The sequence below is a fragment of the Lepidochelys olivacea genome, assembly GCF_965140295.1.
Source record: "Lepidochelys olivacea isolate rLepOli2 genome assembly, chromosome: 6".
NCBI lineage: Eukaryota > Metazoa > Chordata > Testudines > Cheloniidae > Lepidochelys > Lepidochelys olivacea.
The window spans coordinates 107,989,622-108,008,866 of NC_140416.1; the positions used below are offsets into that span (position 1 = coordinate 107,989,622).

The 19,245-nt window shown below is 47.4% G+C and overlaps 1 protein-coding gene across 2 annotated transcripts in view; it reads left to right on the top strand.

Annotated features, from left to right (window-relative positions):
- RCOR1 (REST corepressor 1) overlaps positions 1-19,245 on the top strand; it is a 122,816-nt gene that overhangs the window by 75,901 nt on the left and 27,670 nt on the right. For both annotated transcript variants that reach the window (XM_084630312.1, XM_084630313.1), the window contains exons 4-5: positions 7,586-7,638; positions 18,546-18,707. In XM_084630312.1, the coding sequence (XP_084486438.1) occupies positions 7,586-7,638; positions 18,546-18,707 (215 nt within the window). The remainder of the gene's footprint in view (positions 1-7,585; positions 7,639-18,545; positions 18,708-19,245) is intronic.

Consider the following 19,245-nt stretch of genomic DNA (forward strand, 5'->3'; position numbering starts at 1 on the left):
TTATTGATGTTTTAAAACCACAAAAAATGTCCCTTCACATGTCTACCCTACAATCAGAGGTCTGACTGCAGCACGTGTAGACATACCTGGGCTAGCTCAGGTACCAACAGCAGTGAAGTTGCAGCAATGCAGACTTTGCTGTGGGCTAGCTACTCAAGTAGGTACCTAGAATCTTTGGCAGGCTTGTGCACCCCACACTGAAGTCTCCATGGCTGCGGCTTCATTGCTGTTGATATTTACGCTAGCTAGATTAAAGCAAATTTAGGAATGTCTGTACATCCTGCAATCACACCTCTATTTGCAAAGTAGACATGCCCTCCATAGCTCAGGGCTTGTCTAAGCAGTGTTTTGTACTGCTATAGCTAGATTAGTTTTAAGCCCTGTCTATGCTAGAAAAGTTTTGCTGGCATAAGCTATACCAGCAAAAACTCTGAGTGGAGATGCAGTTTTTGCCGATATAAAAATTCTTTTGCTGGTATAGTATTAATCAGTTTTCCGAGACATAAGCTATAACAGCAGAAGACCTACTATGCTCGTGTAAACTGGGCCTACGCTAGAAACTTAAGCAGGCGTTGCTATGTCAGTGGGGGGGGGGGGGAGAAATCACCCCTAACCAACATAACTATGTCAGTATGAATATTAAACTTGGACCAAGCCTCAGAAACTGATATGGCTAAAACTGGACAACCCCCTAGGGAGGATGCAGTTATACCAGTATAAAGATGTTTAAAGCAGTCCAAAACCTGTGTGTAGACCAGCCCTCATCATTCTTGTGACATCAGTCATGACTTTATGCGTTTCACTTATCAGTCTTCTAGGGCAGAGAGAACATTTTAATTTAAATAAAGTGTGGGATTTGGGTCATTTTGGGGAATAAAATATTTTACTCCTGCTGGAATTCTGTGCCACTGCACAGTGCAGAATTTGCGCAGAATTAATGTTCCCTACAGAATTTTATTTTTTCACACAACTTGTGATTTCCACTAAAATGCTTTCTTTTTCCAGTTTTGTGTGTTTCAAATGTATTTGTTACATACAGTGGAACCCTGATTATCCAATTTAACTGGAACTGGGGCCAGATTGGATAACCAAAAATCTGGATAAACTGGAAAATGGGTGGAGGGGCTCCCACTGTCACCCCCTGCCACCCAGGACCGACAGTGGGAGCCTCAGCTGACCTACACTTTCTGAATCATGTTTGTTGCCTGTATTGTTACATACATACTTGCTGACAGGTATTTTGAATAAATTACCAAAATAATAGAAACTGTTGTGATTATATAGTATTATTTTGACAAATAAAATACACAGAATTTTGCAGAATTTAAAACTGTTATGCACAGAATTTTTAATCTTTTGGAGCAGAATTCCCCCAGGAGTAATCTTTTTCAGGACTTCTGTAAACAAATCCTTTTTATTGATATTCCTCCCCCCCCCCCTTTTTTTTTTTTTTGCAGGTCTCCTCTAAACTTGAATGTACTTTTCTGTTTCCCTTTTTAAAATGTTTTGTGGCCACAAGGTGGCATAATTGCTTTACTAATGGTCTGTGCTGCAGTTTGGCCAGTACTGGGAGACGCAGCAATGCTGTTGTTCATTTTTATAGCAAAGGGTGTTTGGGGTTTTTTTTCTGTTTCCATCACATTTTTGAGTTGAAAATTTATTTCATATTTTGTGTATGAATGATCCACATTCGATTTATTATACAAAATAGATTTATTCTGCATCTTTTTGGTGGAGGAGGAAAAAATCTACAGCTACAATCAAAATCTTACACGGTCTAGCATTGATCAAACAGTAGGAAGCACACTACAGCAGACTGCTAAGGCTGCTGCTGTGTCCTTATTTCACCCTGTTCTCTCAGGGTATTACATCACGTAGTATGCAAAGTGTTCAGAGTCTCCTGCAGTACCTCAGTAAAAGGGGTGAATTGAGGTTACAGTCGCAGCTCTACCTCTGCATTCTCTTTGCTTTCTCCAGGTTTTCTCTCTCCTGCAAACCCTGTCTGGGGTCCATGGTTCTTCTAGGCATGAAGTGACATTTGTGAAGCTGTCAGGAAGCAAATATTTATTTTGGGGACAATTCCACAGAAATATGTCCTCTATGGAGTGTTGTTTTATATTTGATGGAATGTGCCCAGGAAAAAGCTGCTTCCAAGCATTTCCTATCTTTCAGATAATAGACCCTTAAATAAACATTCCCTTGTTATGTATTTAAAATCATTCAAATCTTTGGTCTTAGAGTTGGGACTGTAATGAGGAGCAGTGCAGCTATTTATTCCAATCCCCGTCCTTCTAGCAGCTAACAAAGTCTCCTTTAGTGCCTGTGCATTACTGAATAATACCCACAGTACTTAGGCAGCTAGCTAGCTAAAAGCCAGGACATGCAGTATAGGTGGAGATAGGGTTTCCAGTGAGATTAAGGGAGACGTGCACCGGTGGGAAACCTAGCAAGTATCCCCTCCCCCCCCCCCCCCCAGATGCTGGGGGACTGTCTCTTCCCTTTCTCTCCTTCCCCACTGATGTTGGGTTGGGTGCAACCTGTCCATTTCCTTCAGTGCGTGCCCTAACAGCTCCCACTTGCACTGGAGAGAGGTGATTAGCAAGTGTCTAAATGTTTCCCACTTTTTTCTGCCTGCAGCATACAGGCAGAGCTGGGTGCCATTAGCAGGAGCATTTTTCTCTTCCAGCCTTTTATGCCTGACCATCCTCCTGGGAGGTGGAGGGAACAGACGAATTGGGCATGGATAGCTGCAGACTTGGGATCTTTGGATAAGCACATGCTTCCCACCCTGTGTGCTGGCCAGAGCAGAACATTTTGAGGGGGGTGAGTTTGCTCTTATGCATCAGCCAAGCACAAAATGCATGAAAGGAGGAGCCTTCTTAAAGATGTACAGGAATCTTCCTTTTACACAATCTGGTTTCTAATAGCAACAAGGGCCCTCATAGGAATCAGACACTTCATTTGTCACATAACTGTCATTTCTTAAGCATCATTGTCTTGGTCTACACTGGAAAGTCTGGCTGGCATAGTTATGTCCGTTAGGCCATGGCTCTCAACCTTTCCTGGCTACTGTACCCCTTTCAGGAGTCTGATTTGTCTTGCGTACCCCCCACATTTCACCTCACTTAAACTACTTGCTTACAAAATCAGGCATAAAAATACAAAAGTGTCACAGCACACTATTACTGAAAAATTGCTTATTCTCATTTGTACTATATAGTTATAAATCATTTGGAATATAAATATTCTACTTACGTTTCAGTGTATAGTATAGAGCAGTATAAACAAGTCATTGTCTATCTGAAATTTTAGATTGTACTGGCTTCGCGCGTGCTTTTTACGTAGCTTGTTGTAAAACTAGGCACACATCTAGATGAGTTGAGTACCCCCTGGAAGCCCTCTGCATACCCCCCAGGGATCCATGTGCGCCTAGTTGAGAACCACTGAGTTATGCCATGTCTAGACTACAGAATTCTCGACCTAACTTACATCTGCCTAAAGCCACTGCAGGTATTAAATTGCTTGTGTGTGTGTGTACAATTGGGTCCTTGTGTCGGTGGTGTATGTCCTCACCAGGAGTGCTTGTATCGATTGTATTGCCATTGTGGGATAGTTCCTAAAAGCCAGTAACAGTTGACATAAGCAACACAGTGTTACACTGACACTGCGTCAACCCAGTTACATTGACTGTGCCTCTGCGCCGCTCAGGGAGGTGGTGTTACTAAATCGGCGTAGAGGGGCACTTATGTCTGGGGGAGCCAAATTTAAGCGAAGACCCTTCCACAGCTAGGTTGACACAAGGCAGCTTATGTCGATCTAACCCTGTACTGTACACCAGGCCTTAGGAGTGTGACCCTGTCCCTGCAACAGGCATAGTTGTGCTGGCAGAAGCCCTAGTACAGACACAGGGTAGGTCTACACTTAAAATACTACATCGGCACAGCTGCGCCACTGTAATGCTTTAATGAAAATGCTCTGTGCTGAGGGGGAAAGAGTTCTCCCATCAGCATAGTTAATCCGCCTTTCTGAGAGGCTTCATGAGAAGCCCTCCTGCTGACATAGCGCTGTCTACACTGGGGGTTAGGTCAGTATAATTATGTCACTCAGGGGTGTGAAAGTCTGTAGTGTAGACCAGACCACAGTTATACTGGCAAAAAGGCAATGTGCTAGTGTAGCCTTGGCTGTGTCTACACTGGAAAGGCTACAGTGGCACAGCTGCAGCAACAACAGGTTCCATTGCTGTAGTAGATCCATCTCTGAGAGGTGGGTAGGTAGCTAGGTCGATGGAAGAACTCTGTTGACCCAGTGCTGCCTATGCTGGAGCTTAGGTTGGATTAACTATGTCTCTTAGGGGTGTGAGTTTTTTTCATAGGCCTGAGTGATTAGCCAGGTTGACCTAACTTTATAGTGCAGACCAGCCCTTAGGGTCTGTCTACGCTTCAAGCAGAGGTCTGACTGCCACACGTGTAGACATACCTAAACTAGCTTTAGGACTTGTCTTTGCTGAGAACTTACATTGGCAGAGCGACGTCCTTCAAGGGTGTGAGAAGTCCCCCTGAGAGATGTAGCTATGTCAACCTAACCCAAAGTGTAGACAGTACTAGGTCGCTGGAAGAATTCTTCTGTCGACCTAGCTGTCCCGTCTCGGGGAGGTGGAGCGCCTACGCTGACAGGAGAACCTTTCAGTCGGTGTAGGTAGTGTCGATGCTACAGAGGCGCCACTGCAGCAATTGAAGTGTAGACATACCCTCAATCTAGCCATTTTGGGTACCAAAGCTAGTTCAGGTACGTCTACACATGCTGTAGTCACACCTATGATTGTGGTGTAGGCACGCTCTTGAACACAATAGACTAGATTCCTCCTTGTTGTAACCACTCAGGTCACGGGTTACACTAGAAAGGAATGTGGTGCAGTAGTTCTATAAAGAAACCACTAGAATGTGCCTGCACTGTTTTTACAGCACAGCTTGTACTCAGCAAACTTCTGTTAGTCAGGTCTGGTTGCTTACATACTAACAGCAGCCAGCAGATTTTTCACGTGCATACACACACCCCTCACCTAAAGTCTTCCCTTCCTGGGAAGTCCTGCAGCAGGAGAGGTAGTCTCTCAAGTAGCTAGGGAGAGTTCCATGGTGGGCTTTCCATCTCAAGATGGAGACTGTGGGACCTGGATTCTGTACTGAATGAGGAAAGCACTGGTGAGATGGGTTCAGAGGGGTCTGCACTGCTAAGCAGAGGAGCTCCTATGCTTTGTACCGTTGAGTCTTTTTCAGGGTGAGTGGCTTAAATCCCAAGGAGGAGTTACAGTAATTGAGCTTGGAGGTTGCAAATGCCTAGATCACTGTGGGCAGGTCCAAGTCTTCCAGAATGCTGTGGAATTGTGTGACAAGGCCAAGATGGAAGTGTGTATGTTTTTGTGCGGCATATGTGGGACTGTAGCAATTCAAGTATCTGGTAATACTGAGGAGTTGAGTCTAAAAGGATTCAATGAGTGATTCAAGTCCATAAGCAATAGCATGGTCCTACTTAATGCAAAGGGTAATACCTGCAAGATAGGAGCAAAAAAATCTAGAATTGCCCAACACCTCTGAACCCTCAAAGTGTGAGCTCCAAAGAAAGAGTGAGCTAATACTTAGATGAGAAATGGCAGGCAGCATGAACTAAGTGGCCTCATTCACTGCTTGCAACTTCCTGGTTTATTGGCACAATAGATTATAACCCCCCCCCCTCCCTCCCACCATGCCCTTTCAGTATATGAAAGTTGCTATTCTACTGTTTGTTTTCCTCTCCTCTTCCTCCCTTCCCTTTGTCCTTCTTCCCCGGCACGCACCCACACCCATACCCTGTGCCTCCTGGCCAGCGTCCTGGTGTGATGCCCCTAGCAATTTGCTTCACCACATACTGAGTTCCTCTATAAAGTGACGAAGTTCTATTAATGTTGCTATTGCTATAGTGACCCCTCTTCCTGTCCTTTTTAGCTAGGTTTATAGAAAAGACCTTAATGAATGGTTTAAAAAAAATGTGTTTTGAATTGCTGTAGCTGTTAAAATGTTAATTTATTGGAAGGGAGAGCTCTTTAAATCTCCAAGGAGAAGAAATTAAGGATAAAAATGGTGAAATAATATCTGGAACTATAGATCTTTCCTCACTCAAAGAGCCAGTTACTGCTGCAATCCTTTACCCAAGTGATTGGCGTTCCCAAGAGCTTAGTACTATCTCTAGAACTTAACTGTTTTTGTTGGGCCTTAAGGCAAAGTACTTAATGAATCGCATAGAAAATATCTACATTAAGAAAAGTTAAGGGTGCATAGTCAGACACTCAAGCTGGGAAACATCCTAATTAAGGTTTCCTGTGTAACCCTAATTCTGCCCACTTGTGTGCTTGGATTGCGATATGCTCTTAATGGGATGTGATCACAAAATTTCCACAGGACTCCTCTCTCATTCGGGGGGCAGGATGGATGGTGCTTGGGGAATGATGCAACTGTACAGTATTTTTCAGTTTGTGGCCTCATGCTTTACTTACTGCACCCTGTCCAAGCTGCACTGAATATGGAACTGTTTGTTTTCTCATGGGCTTTTCCATGGCACTCATCACTATAGTAACCAGCTGCTTCACAAAGATTAATGAAATTATTTTTGCAGTGCCCATGAGTTTTTAGAAAGGTATTGTCCCAATTTTACAGATGGGGAGCTGAGACATGGATATCTAGGCCAAAATTAAGGGTCTACTAATATTGGGTGCCTCACTAAAGATGCTTAGGTTTGAGATATAGATATATATATTTTCCCCTTCTTCAAAAGCTGCTCAGCCCTCTCCATTCTTGTTGATTTCACTTGAAGAGCTCAGCATATCTGAAAACCAGACCTTAGGTGTTCCAAGATGAGCATCCAGAAAACAAGGAACCAACAGTTAGTTGAAGATTTTTGAGTTAAGTAATTTGTCCAGCAAGTAAAAAGCTTGTGACACAGCCAAAGAGAACAGAATTCAGGCAGGTGCATATCCTTTCTCTTTTTGCAGTCCCCTTGCCACTTTACTAATCACCTTTTAACTTCAGCTGCAAATCACAATAGTCCTATAAACAACTACCTGATTTGCCATCCATCCTATTCATGAAATGAAGCAGGAGTCCTTTGTGGTTATTAAAACAAACAAATGGTGATTGTCCTTAAAGACTGCGTATTGTGATACATGAGCAAAGGGACAGAATTAGGTTATATGAGCAAGACTAAATTAAATATCTTTGCTGGTTGAAACCCTCAGCTGTTTCTGGCCATGAAGAATGCAGTCTTATGGACTGATTCTTGCAAGAGCCTAATGGGAAAGTATTAGAACAGGATACCGTGTGGTTCTTTTTTGTTGCTTGCATGTTTTTTAAATATAACTAACTCTTTCCCCAAGTTCTGTACAGGGGATGTGAAGTCCGTTACTGGGCAATAGGTGAATGGTATGGGTAATAATTAACCATTAGCCTCCTCCCTGTTTGGACTCAAAGCAGCTGAATTTTATATCCTCTGTTGTAGACTAGAAAGTGAGGCAAGGCCCATGTGTGAAATGTCTTCAGGACCTATTTTTATTTTTCAGTGGATGAATACATTGCCATTGCTAAAGAGAAACATGGATACAACATGGAACAGGTAACAAAAACGATTATTTGCATTTCTGTATTTAAACTGACCTTTTTTTCCCAGTAGGTACTAGAACCTGATTTAAAGCAAACTGCCACACTGCAAACTTTCTTCCTTCCACTCATCCAGCATAGTAATACATTTCTTTTCTGAGGACATGCAGTTCATCCTAATTTATTAATGATAGTCACTAAAACGCCCAAATTTCAGTGTTTTGATGCACACCTCCCATTGATTTTCAGAGGTATTTGGCCTTGTGTTGCAGTCTGATTTATGTCTATGTTGGTAAAATTCTGGTCTCATTGCAGCCCATGACAAGGCTCTCCTTTACTTGAGTGAGGCCCAGATTTCACTCTGGCTTTTTCGGTCTCCTGCTTAAGACGCATCTCGACAAACACTTGGACAGTTGGGTAGCTTCATGCACCTGAGAAGTTCTTCTGAATTAAGTGGGACGTCTCGTGTGCATTAAGTTATGTGGTGGGGAGGAGGGATGAGTTCTGCTGGTTTATTATATTGGGAATAAAGGTATTGTCTCTACTGGAGGACTTTGACTTGAGAATTAGAGAAATTATGTCCTTGCAAGAGCAATGGGACTGAAGAGTGAGTGATTAAGAGGGGAAGAGGTTTTAGTCAGATGACCAAACCCTCATTTTTGTGTTAGCCATTGAAAGTGTAGGTCTTAAACATTCTTGAGAAGAGACATCTTAAAGTTCCTCTTCGAGTACTTGCTCATGTGTATTCCACAGTAGGTGTTGCGTGCACGCCACATGTACCGGTGCCGGAAGTTTTTCCCTCAGCAGTACCCGTAAAGGGGGGAGCACCTCTGCGACCCCTGGAGTGGCGCCTCTATATCGCGCTATAAGGGGGACCGCGAGCTCCCCCACCCTCAGTTCCTTCTTGCCACCAGAGAAGGTGCATCGGAAATTCTTGCTCCAGCGTTCCTGCAGCCTTTCCAGTTGATCTTAGTGGTACCTTTAGCTAGTTGTTAGTAACTCATGGAAAGTAGTTTCTCAGTTGTTAGAGTGGGCCCAGGGCATGCCCCATGCCCCAGGCTTAAAGTCATGTGACTCCTGTCGCCATTCCATGCCAAGGAGCGATCTGTATGCTGAGTGTCTCCGCTGCTTGGGCCAAACTCATGTGAGTGAACGCTGTAAGATCTGCAGGTCTTTCAAGCTGCAAACTAAGAAGGAGAGAGACATCAGGCTTCACGCTCTTCTCATGGAATCGGCATTCTCTCAACGCCGGTACGCTGTGTGGACTCGGCACCGGGCACCGCATCGTCGGTGCGCAGCGAAACCCCCTCCACCAGTCGGCACCGTTCCCCTTCCAAGAAACAAAGGAAGAGCTCGACTTCGCAGCGGTGCTGAGAGAAGGAAGGGGGAGAGGTTGGTCCCGCGTTGGGCAGCCCTCTGTCCCCCCCGGGCTCAAAACCACCGAGTTGTGCTAAGTGGAGTAGCCCGGCAGCGCTGACACGCGACTCTCCCGCAGTCAGGATGCCATTGACGCCAGAGGCTCTACAGGCCGAACGTGACAGCCTGAGCTTGCCAGTGCCTGGGGCGCCGCCGGTGGTGGGCCCCCAGTCCTGAGGCAAACCAGCACTGGGCGCTCAACAGGACTCCCCAGCACGGCGCAGCTCTCACTCTGAAGACCGTTCTCTGCTTCGTTCGGTACGCAGCGACCGGTTTGCTCGCAGCTCGCGTCCACCACCCTCGACGCCAACCGGGGTTCCATCCGGGCAGGAGTCCCCGGGTCCCTCCACGCCACGAAGCAGCGGATGCAGGCATCGAGATAGGCGTTGAAGGTGCGCCTCTTCATGATGTAGCTATCGTAGCTGGTCTCTGTGCGACCAACGTTGATGCTCCTGGTCAAGCTCCCGCTCTGTCAGCTGTCGTACGCGGGGCTCCTGCCGCGTGTCACCGACACCGCAGCTCCCGGCACCGAAGCGAGTCTTGGGACAGTACTTCCGGCGGGTACCGTTCCTTGACGTCAATGTCCCAGTCCCGTGGAAGACAGCATCGTGGGCACCACTGCTCCCACCGCTCCTATGGTACCGTTCGGTCGGTGGTGACCTTGGCACCCAGCCCCCCCCTCGCTGGGCTGTACTGCTCAGCCAGACCAGATAGTGGCACCGGGCCCGCAGCATGAACAGTGGCAAGGGGCCCCATGGAAGGGACAATGGTGTAAATGGGCACAGTGGCCGCCAATGCCCACCCAGGTGGGGGACTCCCTTGGTGGCCAGGTCGTCCGAGGCCCTGTTGGCCTTGCTATCTAGGCAGAGGGACAAGTCAACAGGTTTTGAGTTGTCGGCTCCGCGCCTGGACTCCGACCTGAGGGTTGATCCCCTGGCACAGGCTGAGGCCTACAGCCCCATGCTAGCCTCCTCTCCTGAACCGGATGACACCATCACGGCACCGCTGCCCTCTGCTCCACAGGAAGACTTTAGGGCGCATCAAGACCTGCTAACGCGGGTGGCGTCGAGCCTCCAGCTGCAGGCCGAGGAGATGGAGGGCCTGTCTCATTCCCTCTTTAATGTACTGTCCCCCTCCGTGTCGGGCTGTGTGGCTTTACCCCTTCCCCAAGGTGTAGCCAACTTCTCCAATGCCTTGTGGCTAACTCTTGCCCCTCTGGCACCAATTTCCAGGAAGGCTGAGAGGAAGTATTTTGTGCCAGCCAAGAACCATGAATACCTCAACTCTCTGGTGGTGGAATCTGTGAACCACCAGGAGTGGAAGGGCCAGCCCGCGGCCACCCCACAAGAATAAAGACGCCGGGAGACTAGACTCCTTTGGTAGAAAACTTTACTCCTCTTAGAGTTTCCAGCTCAGGGTGGCCACCATCAGGCCTTACTGAGCCATTATGATTTTAATTTATGGGAGTCCCTGCCAAAGTTCGAGCCACTCCTCCCAGAGCCGGATAGGAAGGACTTTAAGGCATTGGTGGACGAAGGGGCGATGGCAGCCAAAGCTGCCCTGCAGGCAGTGGCAGAGACGGCGGCTTGCTTGATGGCCTCCGCGATCTCCATGCGCAGGGCATCATGGCTCCTCCTGTCCAGGCTTTCGGCAGAGGCCCAGTCCCTCACGCAGGACCTGCCGTTCGACAGGAAGGCCCTGTTTGCCAAACAGACGGACGTCAGGCTGCACGGTATGAAAGACTCTCACACCACCCTGCAGACCTTGGGCCTGTACGTCCCTCCGGCTAAGGACAAGGCCAGACCGCAAACGTTGGCTCACTCTGCACAGAGCAGATATGAGCCCCTTACAAGAGGCCAAGAGAACCAAAAGTGCCGGCCTCAACGACAGTCCTGCTCTGCCCCATAGCCCGGGCCCTCTAAGGTCAAGAGGCAGGGGAAGAGGCGGTTTTGACTATTTGCAGGGGGGAACCAGGGTAGTTGCCATGGAAACCCCCTACTAATAAAGTTTGTGTTTAGCAACCGATTGTCTGCCTTCCATGGGGAGTGGTCACAAATAACCTCGGACCGCTGGGTCCTCAGCACCATTTCCAAGGGCTACATGTTGCAGTTCAGTTCACCCCTGCCCAACCACCCCCCGATCCTGGTGGGCTTGGGGGACCCAGAGCACGTTCACCTCCTACGTCAGGAGGTGGAACGACTACTATGCCTGGGGGAGATGGAGAGAGTGCCAGTAGAACTCCAGGGCAGGGGCTTCTACTCCCTATATTTCCTGATCCCAAAGATGAAAGGAGGTCTCAGGCCCATCCTAGAACTGAGGAATCTCAATCGGTTTATGGTCCGCTCCAAGTTCCTCATGGTATCCCTGGCTTCTATTATCGCAGCCCTGGACCTTCAGGATGCATATTTCCACATCCATATTTTCAAAGGGCACAGGCGCTTCCTCAGTTTCCTGGGGGGCCCGACCACTACCAGTTCACGGTTCTCCCATTTGGCTTATCCACGGTGCCCAGGCTGTTCACAAAGTGTATGGCGATGGTGGCAGCCTACCTCAGACGAGAAGGGGTCCAGATGTTCCCATATCTGGACGATTGGCTTCTCAAGGGCAACTCACTGTCTCAGGTGAGGGCCCGTGTGGATCTGCTCCTGTCTACATGCACCAATCTCGGTCTGTTTGTAAACGAGAACAAATCAACACTGGTCCCGGTGCAGCACATAGAATTCATAGGGGCACTACTGGACTCCTTAAGGGCCACAGCCTTTCTCCCAGTGGCCAGCTTCGAAACCCTCAAAGGTCTCATCACCTCGGTCACGGCTTTTTATGGTGACAACAGCAAAGGGCGTGCCTTCAGATCCTGGGACACATGGCAGCGTGCATGTATGTGGTCTGCCACGCCAGGTTCTGAATGAGGCCCCTCCAGCTATGGCTAGCCTCCCACTTCTCCCAGGCACGGGACGGCCTGGACAAGGCCCTCACGGTACCGACCCCGGTAATTGCCTCCCTACAATGGTGGTCCTCCCCGGGCAACATGCTCCAGGGGGCTCCTTTCTGGGAGACAGCCCCATCAATAGACCTGGTTTCCAATGCGTCAGACTTGGGCTGGGGAGCCCACATAGGGAACATGCAAACCCAAGGGATGTGGTCAACCTTGGACATGTCCCTCCATATAAATGTCAGGGAGCTCAGGGCGATACGGTTGGCATGTGTGGCTTTCATCATGCAGCTTCACGGCAAGGTGGTCAGAGTCCTTACGGCAACACCGCTGTGATGTTCTACATCAACAGGCAAGGTGGGGCATTTCCCTGAGGGCTTTCCACCTACCGGGCGCCCACAATACACAGGCCGATTGCCTCAGCAGGGTTTTCTTCCCCCATTATGAGTGGTCGCTCCACTCAGAGGTCACTCACCGGCTCTTTCGAGAGTGGGGAATTCCCCACATGGACCTGTTTGCGACCCGCCAGAACTGGCATTGCCCCCAGTTTTGTTCCGGGGGGGGGGTGTGTGGCTTGGGAAGGGATGCAATCTCAGATGCCTTCCTCCTGCAGTGGTTGGACCAGCTTTTCTGTGCTTTTCCACCATTTCCCCTTATAGGGAAAGATCTAGAAAAAGTGAAAGCAGACAAGGCACGTATCATCCTTATTGCCCCAGCCTGGTCCCGTCAATACTAGTACGGGACCCTACTGGACCTCAGGTGGTCCCTCAGAGGAGGTTGCCACTTCGCCCAGACCTCCTCTCCCAGAATGGGGGCTGCCTCCTTCATCCCAATCTGACCGCTCTCCGCTTGACAGCATGGCTGCTCAGTGGCTAGACGAGGAGGAGAGGAGGTATTCTGAGGAAGTCAGGCAGGTCCTCCTGGGAAGTAGGAAGCCATCCACACACCGGACGTACCTGGCGAAGTGGTCCAGATTTTCTAGGTGGGTGGGGGAGCGGGGAGTCTCCCCATCGTCCGCACCGCTCCAGTTTATCCTTGAGTACCTCCTGTCCCTTAGGACCCAAGGGCTGGCACCCGCCTCTGTCAGAGTACGCTTGGTGGCCATATCGGCCTTCGACACGCCGGTGGAAGGGTACTTGGTCTTCTCCCATAATATGACCTCCCGCTTCCTGAAAGGCCTTGACCGTTCATTCCCGTATACTAGACCCCATGTACCACAATGGGACCTAGACCTGGTGGAGTTCCGCCTCATGGGACCTCCCTCTGAACCCTTGGTCACGTGTTCCTGGTCTCCCCTCTCCTGGAAGGTAGCCTGCCTTGTAGCAATCACGTCAGCCCGACGTGTCTAAAGCTCAGGGCCTTGACCTCGGAACCTCCATATACAGTCTTCCACAAGGATAAGGTTCAGCTTTGCCCATGCCCTGCATTCCTCCCGAAGGTGGTCTCCGCCTTCCATATGGAACAGGACATCTTCCTTCCCGTGGTCTGTCCCAAGCCCCATTCCTCCAGTGAGGAACGCCGCCTCCACACGCTCAATGTGAGCAGGGCACTGGCCTTCTACCTGGATCGGACTAAACCGTTCTGTAAATCCTCGCAACTCTTCGTTGCCTTCGTTCCACCCAGCGCCTTTCTCACTGGATCACCGTGTGCAGACGCACGTGCTATGATCTGGCAGGGGTTCCCCCGCCACCAATCGTCAGGGTGCACTCAATGAGGGCTCAGGCCTCGTCGGCTGCCTATGTAGCCCATGTCCCTATCCAGGACATCTGTAGGGCTGCCATCTGGTCTTCAGTTCACACGTTCACTATGTATAATGTGATAGTCTCCCAGACTAGGGATGATGCTGGGTTCGGCAGAGCAGTACTGCGTCCCAGGAACTAGTGAACTCCTACCCACAGATATAGCTTGGAATCATCTACTGTAGAATACACATGAGCAATCACTCAAAGAAGAAAAGACAGTTCCTTCGAGATGTGTTGCTCATGTCTATTCCACATCCCGCCCTTCTTCCCTCTGTCAGAGTTGTCTGGCAAGAAGGAACCAAGGGTGGGAGGAGCTCGTGGCCTCCCTTATAGCACGATATAGAGGTGCAACTCCAGGGGTTGCAGCAGTGCTTCCCCCCCCCCCCCCCCGGGTACTGCTAAGGGAAAAACTTCCGGCACCGGTGCACATGGTGCATACGCACACCTACTGTGGAATAGACATGAGCAACACATCTCAAAGAACACCAGTTACGGAACAGGTAACTGTCTTTTTCAGCGTCCCTGCTGTTAAGGTGTGAGAAACCATACAAATACATGTGCTCTGAGCTGTCCATCAGATGCTCCAGCAAAACCAGAGAAGATCAGAAATAACATTCATGATATTTCTAGGACCAAAAATAATAATAATTAATAATAAAAACCCTTAAAGCAGTGAATAGCCACAAGCCTAATTCTTGCCTCTTTTTTTTTTAAACATAGATAACCTTTAAGGTTGAGATAGGTGTGTTTGTTCTAATATGTGAAGTCATGAATAACTTCCTCAAAAAAGGTTTCAGAGTAGCAGTCGTGTTAGTCTGTATCCGCAAAAAGAAAAGGAGTACTTGTGGCGCCGTAGAGACTAACAAATTTATTTGAGCATAAGCTTTCGTTGCATCCGATGAAGTGAGCTGTAGCTCACGAAAGCTTATGCTCAAATAAATTTGTTAGTCTCTAAGGTGCCACAAGTCCTCCTGTTCTTTTTCCTCAAAAAACTAAGCCCTACATATTTGAGTGACCTTCTATTCGATTTTAGTCGAAAGGTGAATGTTTCTGGAAAGTGAAAACTGATCAGACTTTGTTTAAAATTAAAACTCTTATAAAACTGAGGTGCAGCCAGGTGCCAGGTCTGAAGCTTTAAACACTGAAGACACACTTTTGTTTTTAGACAACTCTCGCAACGTCTAAAGTTTGAAAACATGTCTTCTCCTTGAACAGAAGGATTTTTGTGGCTGTGATGCTGTGACCAGAAGGGAGAGTGGGATGGGAACGTCTGGTTAAGGGGAGAGAGGAAGGAGAAAAGTATGTGTTTGTGCTACTGGGCTCTCTGGATTGTGGCATGTTGACTCACTGAGCTATGTAACTATGTGCTTGAATGATCAGTACCATCTGGCACTTTCTAAGCTCTGTGTTGTCCCACTGTTCACTTGTCATGATTTGAGCCTATGATCAGCCAGGCTGGTGGCAATTGAGCATTTGCTGTCAGGTTTACAGTGATCTGTGAAATGAGCTGATGGACTCTGTCCAGTTGCCTTCTCATTATCCTACTAAATGAATTTGTCCTGTTCCCAGCCATTTCTTCTTGGTCCTTAGGTCTCATTCTGATCTCTCACTGGGAGGGGTAGATTATCCCACATCTGCCTACAGTGGGGTTCTTACCCCTTTCTCTGAAGTATCTGGTACTGGCCACTATCAGAAACAGAATGCTAGAGTAGGGGGATCTTGAGTCTGATCCAGTATAGCAATTAATAGACTTAAACGAGAAACTGCAGAACTGAAATTAATTTGCAAACTGGACACCATCAAATTAGGCCTGAACAGAGACTGGGAGTGGATGGGTCACTACAGAAACTAAATCAATTTGTTAGTCTCTAAGGTGCCACAAGTACCCCTCCTTGTTTTTACAAAAACTAATTTTACGTTGCTAAATACTCACACCTTCTTGTCAACTGTTTCAAATGGGCCACCTTGTTTACATTGGCCTCGTTAACACTACAGATGTGATTTCCACTCCTCCTTGTCAACTGTTGAGAATTGCCTACTTCCAACTTAAATTGAATTGGCTCGTTAGCACTGACTCCCACTTGATAAAGCAACTCCCGTCTTTTTATATGCTGTGTATTTATACCTCCCTGCTGTATGTTCCACTCCATGCATCTGATGAAGTGGGTTTTAGCCCACAAAAGCTTATGCCCAAATAAATTTGTTAGTCTCTAAAGTGCCGCAAGGACTCCTCATTATTTTTGCTGTTACAGACTAACACGGCTACCCTCTGAATCCTATGTTCCTGTTTCTTCATAATGAATTGTCCTGGGGTGGTAAAAATGGAAGAGAACCTTCCACTGTTCTTCCTTTGCAGGACAGCATATGCCCCAAAGACTTAGGTGGTCCTCGAATTTGAAAACCAAGCACTGCTAGGAAATACACAGAATGTCCTTCCAGGATGGTTATTTTATGCAAATAGTCCTACTGATCCAATGTTATAGAAATTCTATTTTTGAAATTGGCCTTTCCCAGGAAAAAATTGCAAAACCATGGACACTTCCCCTTTCAGATTGATGTTAGACATGAGATCCTTTGAAGGGGAAGAGTGAGAATTTGAGGGAACCATTCAAGCCTAGACAACCTGCTTTAGGACTTTTGCCTCTGGCTCTGAGCTTATTAGGTGGTGGCAAGCATTTGACCATGTGTGTGCGCACACACACTGCTGGGAGCCACTCCTCGAGGGCTCAGGACACTATAGCAGGTGGCAGCCTAGAAGATCCCAAGTGTGGGGTGAGCCAAAGAGGCAATGACCTTGCAAAGCTTGCTCCCTCCCAGGCTCAGTGCAGCAGAGGAGGAGATAGCAATTGCCTTGAGGATCCTGCCCTCCATCACTTGTAGAGACACAGGTGCCAGCGTGTTGATGGAGTAGTAGGGAGCAGGTTTCTCTGGAAGGGTGAATGGGACTCTTGCTGAAAGCTCAGCTGTCTGCTGGGCTTCATGTCCAGCTGGCTGCATTTGTTCTGTATGCAACTTGTCTGCTCTAGCCCTCTCCTTCTCTCCCTCACTTGTAGCTGGGTTCCGTGTCCACAGCTAAATGGATACATGGGGGGGGGGGGGGGGGGTAGAAGAACTTTGAATTGGTAAATATCTGTGGGCACTATTGCTAGTGGTGTAAAAGCAGCTTATATGTAAAATGTCTTCCTTCTAGAAATAATGTCTGTTTAAAAAAATATTGTAAGTGTTCAGAGCCTGACCTATTAAAAAAAAAAAAAAATTCACACTGGTGTTCCATGCCCTTTGTCAGAGGTTGTCTGGGCCAACTTCTCCTCTTTAAGAACATTTACCACTTTTTCCCTTTCAGCAGATCTCCTCTTTGTGTAATGTATTTCTGTACTAATGTCCAGGTTATGTTGCTTCACACAGGGATATTTGGGGAGGTGCCCAGGTGAGACTGAGTCTGATATTAAAAAAGAAGAAACCGTAACGCTTGTAAAATCTTCCATGTGCCTCTATACTAGCTAGTTAAGCTCTCCCCTCCCAACTGCCTAGTCGTAATTTTTTTAATTCACGTGACATCTTCAAAACCGTGGCGTGTTACGACTCTTCTGGTTCTGTATCATAATGAAGGGGAAGAAATCTAGATATTTAGCAGGGAGAGTCTAGTTTCATGAGGAAGAGATCTGGGGTGAGGCAAGCATTTAGTCATATAGTTGCAGAATCTACTGGAGCGAGAACTTTGTGCCCAGAAAGGAACTGTTTTTTTGCATAGCAAAGTGGGATGGGGAAACCCCAGTTTCAAAGGTAGCACTGTCAGTCTGAATGGACTGGGTGAAACTACTAGATGGGGGGAATTATGGTGGCAGAACCAGAGTCAACTTTGCATATGTCAGACAGGTAATATTTTAGTCAGCGGATTGGGGATCGTTTTCACTTAACAGCAGTTCTGAAACAAGTTGAAACATTTTATTTTAAATATTTGTAGCATGTTAGGGTCAGGCCCTTCTGAAATGACTCTGGGGAGGCTAATTGCACCAAAAATAATCACCCCATCAGAGTGGAAGATCAGAATGCCCTTTTACCATCCACCTCCGGAGGGTGGTACATTTTGAGTGAACCCCTCTTAGAGGGCTCACTAGGGCAAGCATTCATTCGTGCCGGGGCGTACCGTGTGTGTAATTCAGTTTTCTGAACTGGAGACTCAGAGTTGCAACTGAAGGAGATGAAGTTAGGGGGAATAAATGATAGTCCCCTCCCCCCCCCTTCCAAATGATAGTGAGCTATGCCCCTGCTTTGTCAGGGGGTGCCCAAACAACAAATAAGACTGTCCCCTCCCTCCTCCAAAAAAGAGCACAAAAACACCTAATCAAATAGACAGGTATCAAGACTTGAACACTGGCTAACTCTGCCTGTAGTTTAGTTTTAATATCTGCTTTACACACATTTTTCTAGCTCTTTACTTTGTCCTTGGCTAAATTCTCTGTGTGCGCCATTTTTTGCTGGAAGCCCATTTTTATTTTTTAAACTAGCAAAAATGTCCACCCCACTTGCCTTTTCCTGCGGCAATCTCGAGCGGCCTTTCAGCAGTAGAACTCTTTCATTTTGCTGCTTACGCAATATGGGCCAGATTCTGATGCTCCACAGTCCAGAGTGGTGATGGATCAGATTCCAGGTTCTTGCTGTCACTTAAGCTTCTGCAGCCTCACACATGTGTATCTGAGGTCAGAGTCATGGCCCTTTTGTAACTTTTTTGTTGCCCTATTACTTGTATCAGTGTGAGGACTGTAAATTCCCTCTCTGCTCCCCCCTCCCCCCATTGTAACTCAGTTTCTCTTGTGTCCATGTTTCTTTCAGGCCCTTGGAATGCTCTTTTGGCACAAGCATAATATTGAGAAATCCTTGGCGGATTTGCCCAACTTTACTCCATTCCCAGATGAGTGGACAGTGGAAGACAAGGTCTTGTTCGAACAGGCCTTTAGTTTCCATGGGAAAACATTTCATAGAATTCAGCAGATGGTAAGTAGGATCATAATAATTAGACCTGGAAAAAACTGTTGAGGTCACCTTGTCCGCTACAGGATTGTTAGCAATCATGTAACTGCTCTTTTTGAAGACTGTCTGGTGTGGGGGTGGGGTTTTGGAGAAAAGCTTGACTCTGGCATTGTCATTCAGAGGACTATACTGTTTTGGGATGGGGGAGGGACTATTACTTTTATCACCTCACATTCCTCTAGCAGCAGACACAGAATCCGCATGTCCTGCAAAGAAAAAGTTTTCTAGAAGTAGAATCTGACTCTTACAATGTTGAGAGACAGTTCTGACTATAGAATTGGTAGTGCTTTTGATTTGTCACTCATGGGGCCACTCTTCCTTTTATTCGCAAAAAGAAAAGGAGTACTTGTGGCACCTGAGAGACTAACCAATTTATTTGAGCATAAGCTTTCGTGAGCTACAGCTCACTTCATCGGATGCATACCGTGGAAACTGCAGCAGACTTTATATATACACAGAGAATATGAAACAATACCTCCTCCCACCCCACTGTCCTGCTGGT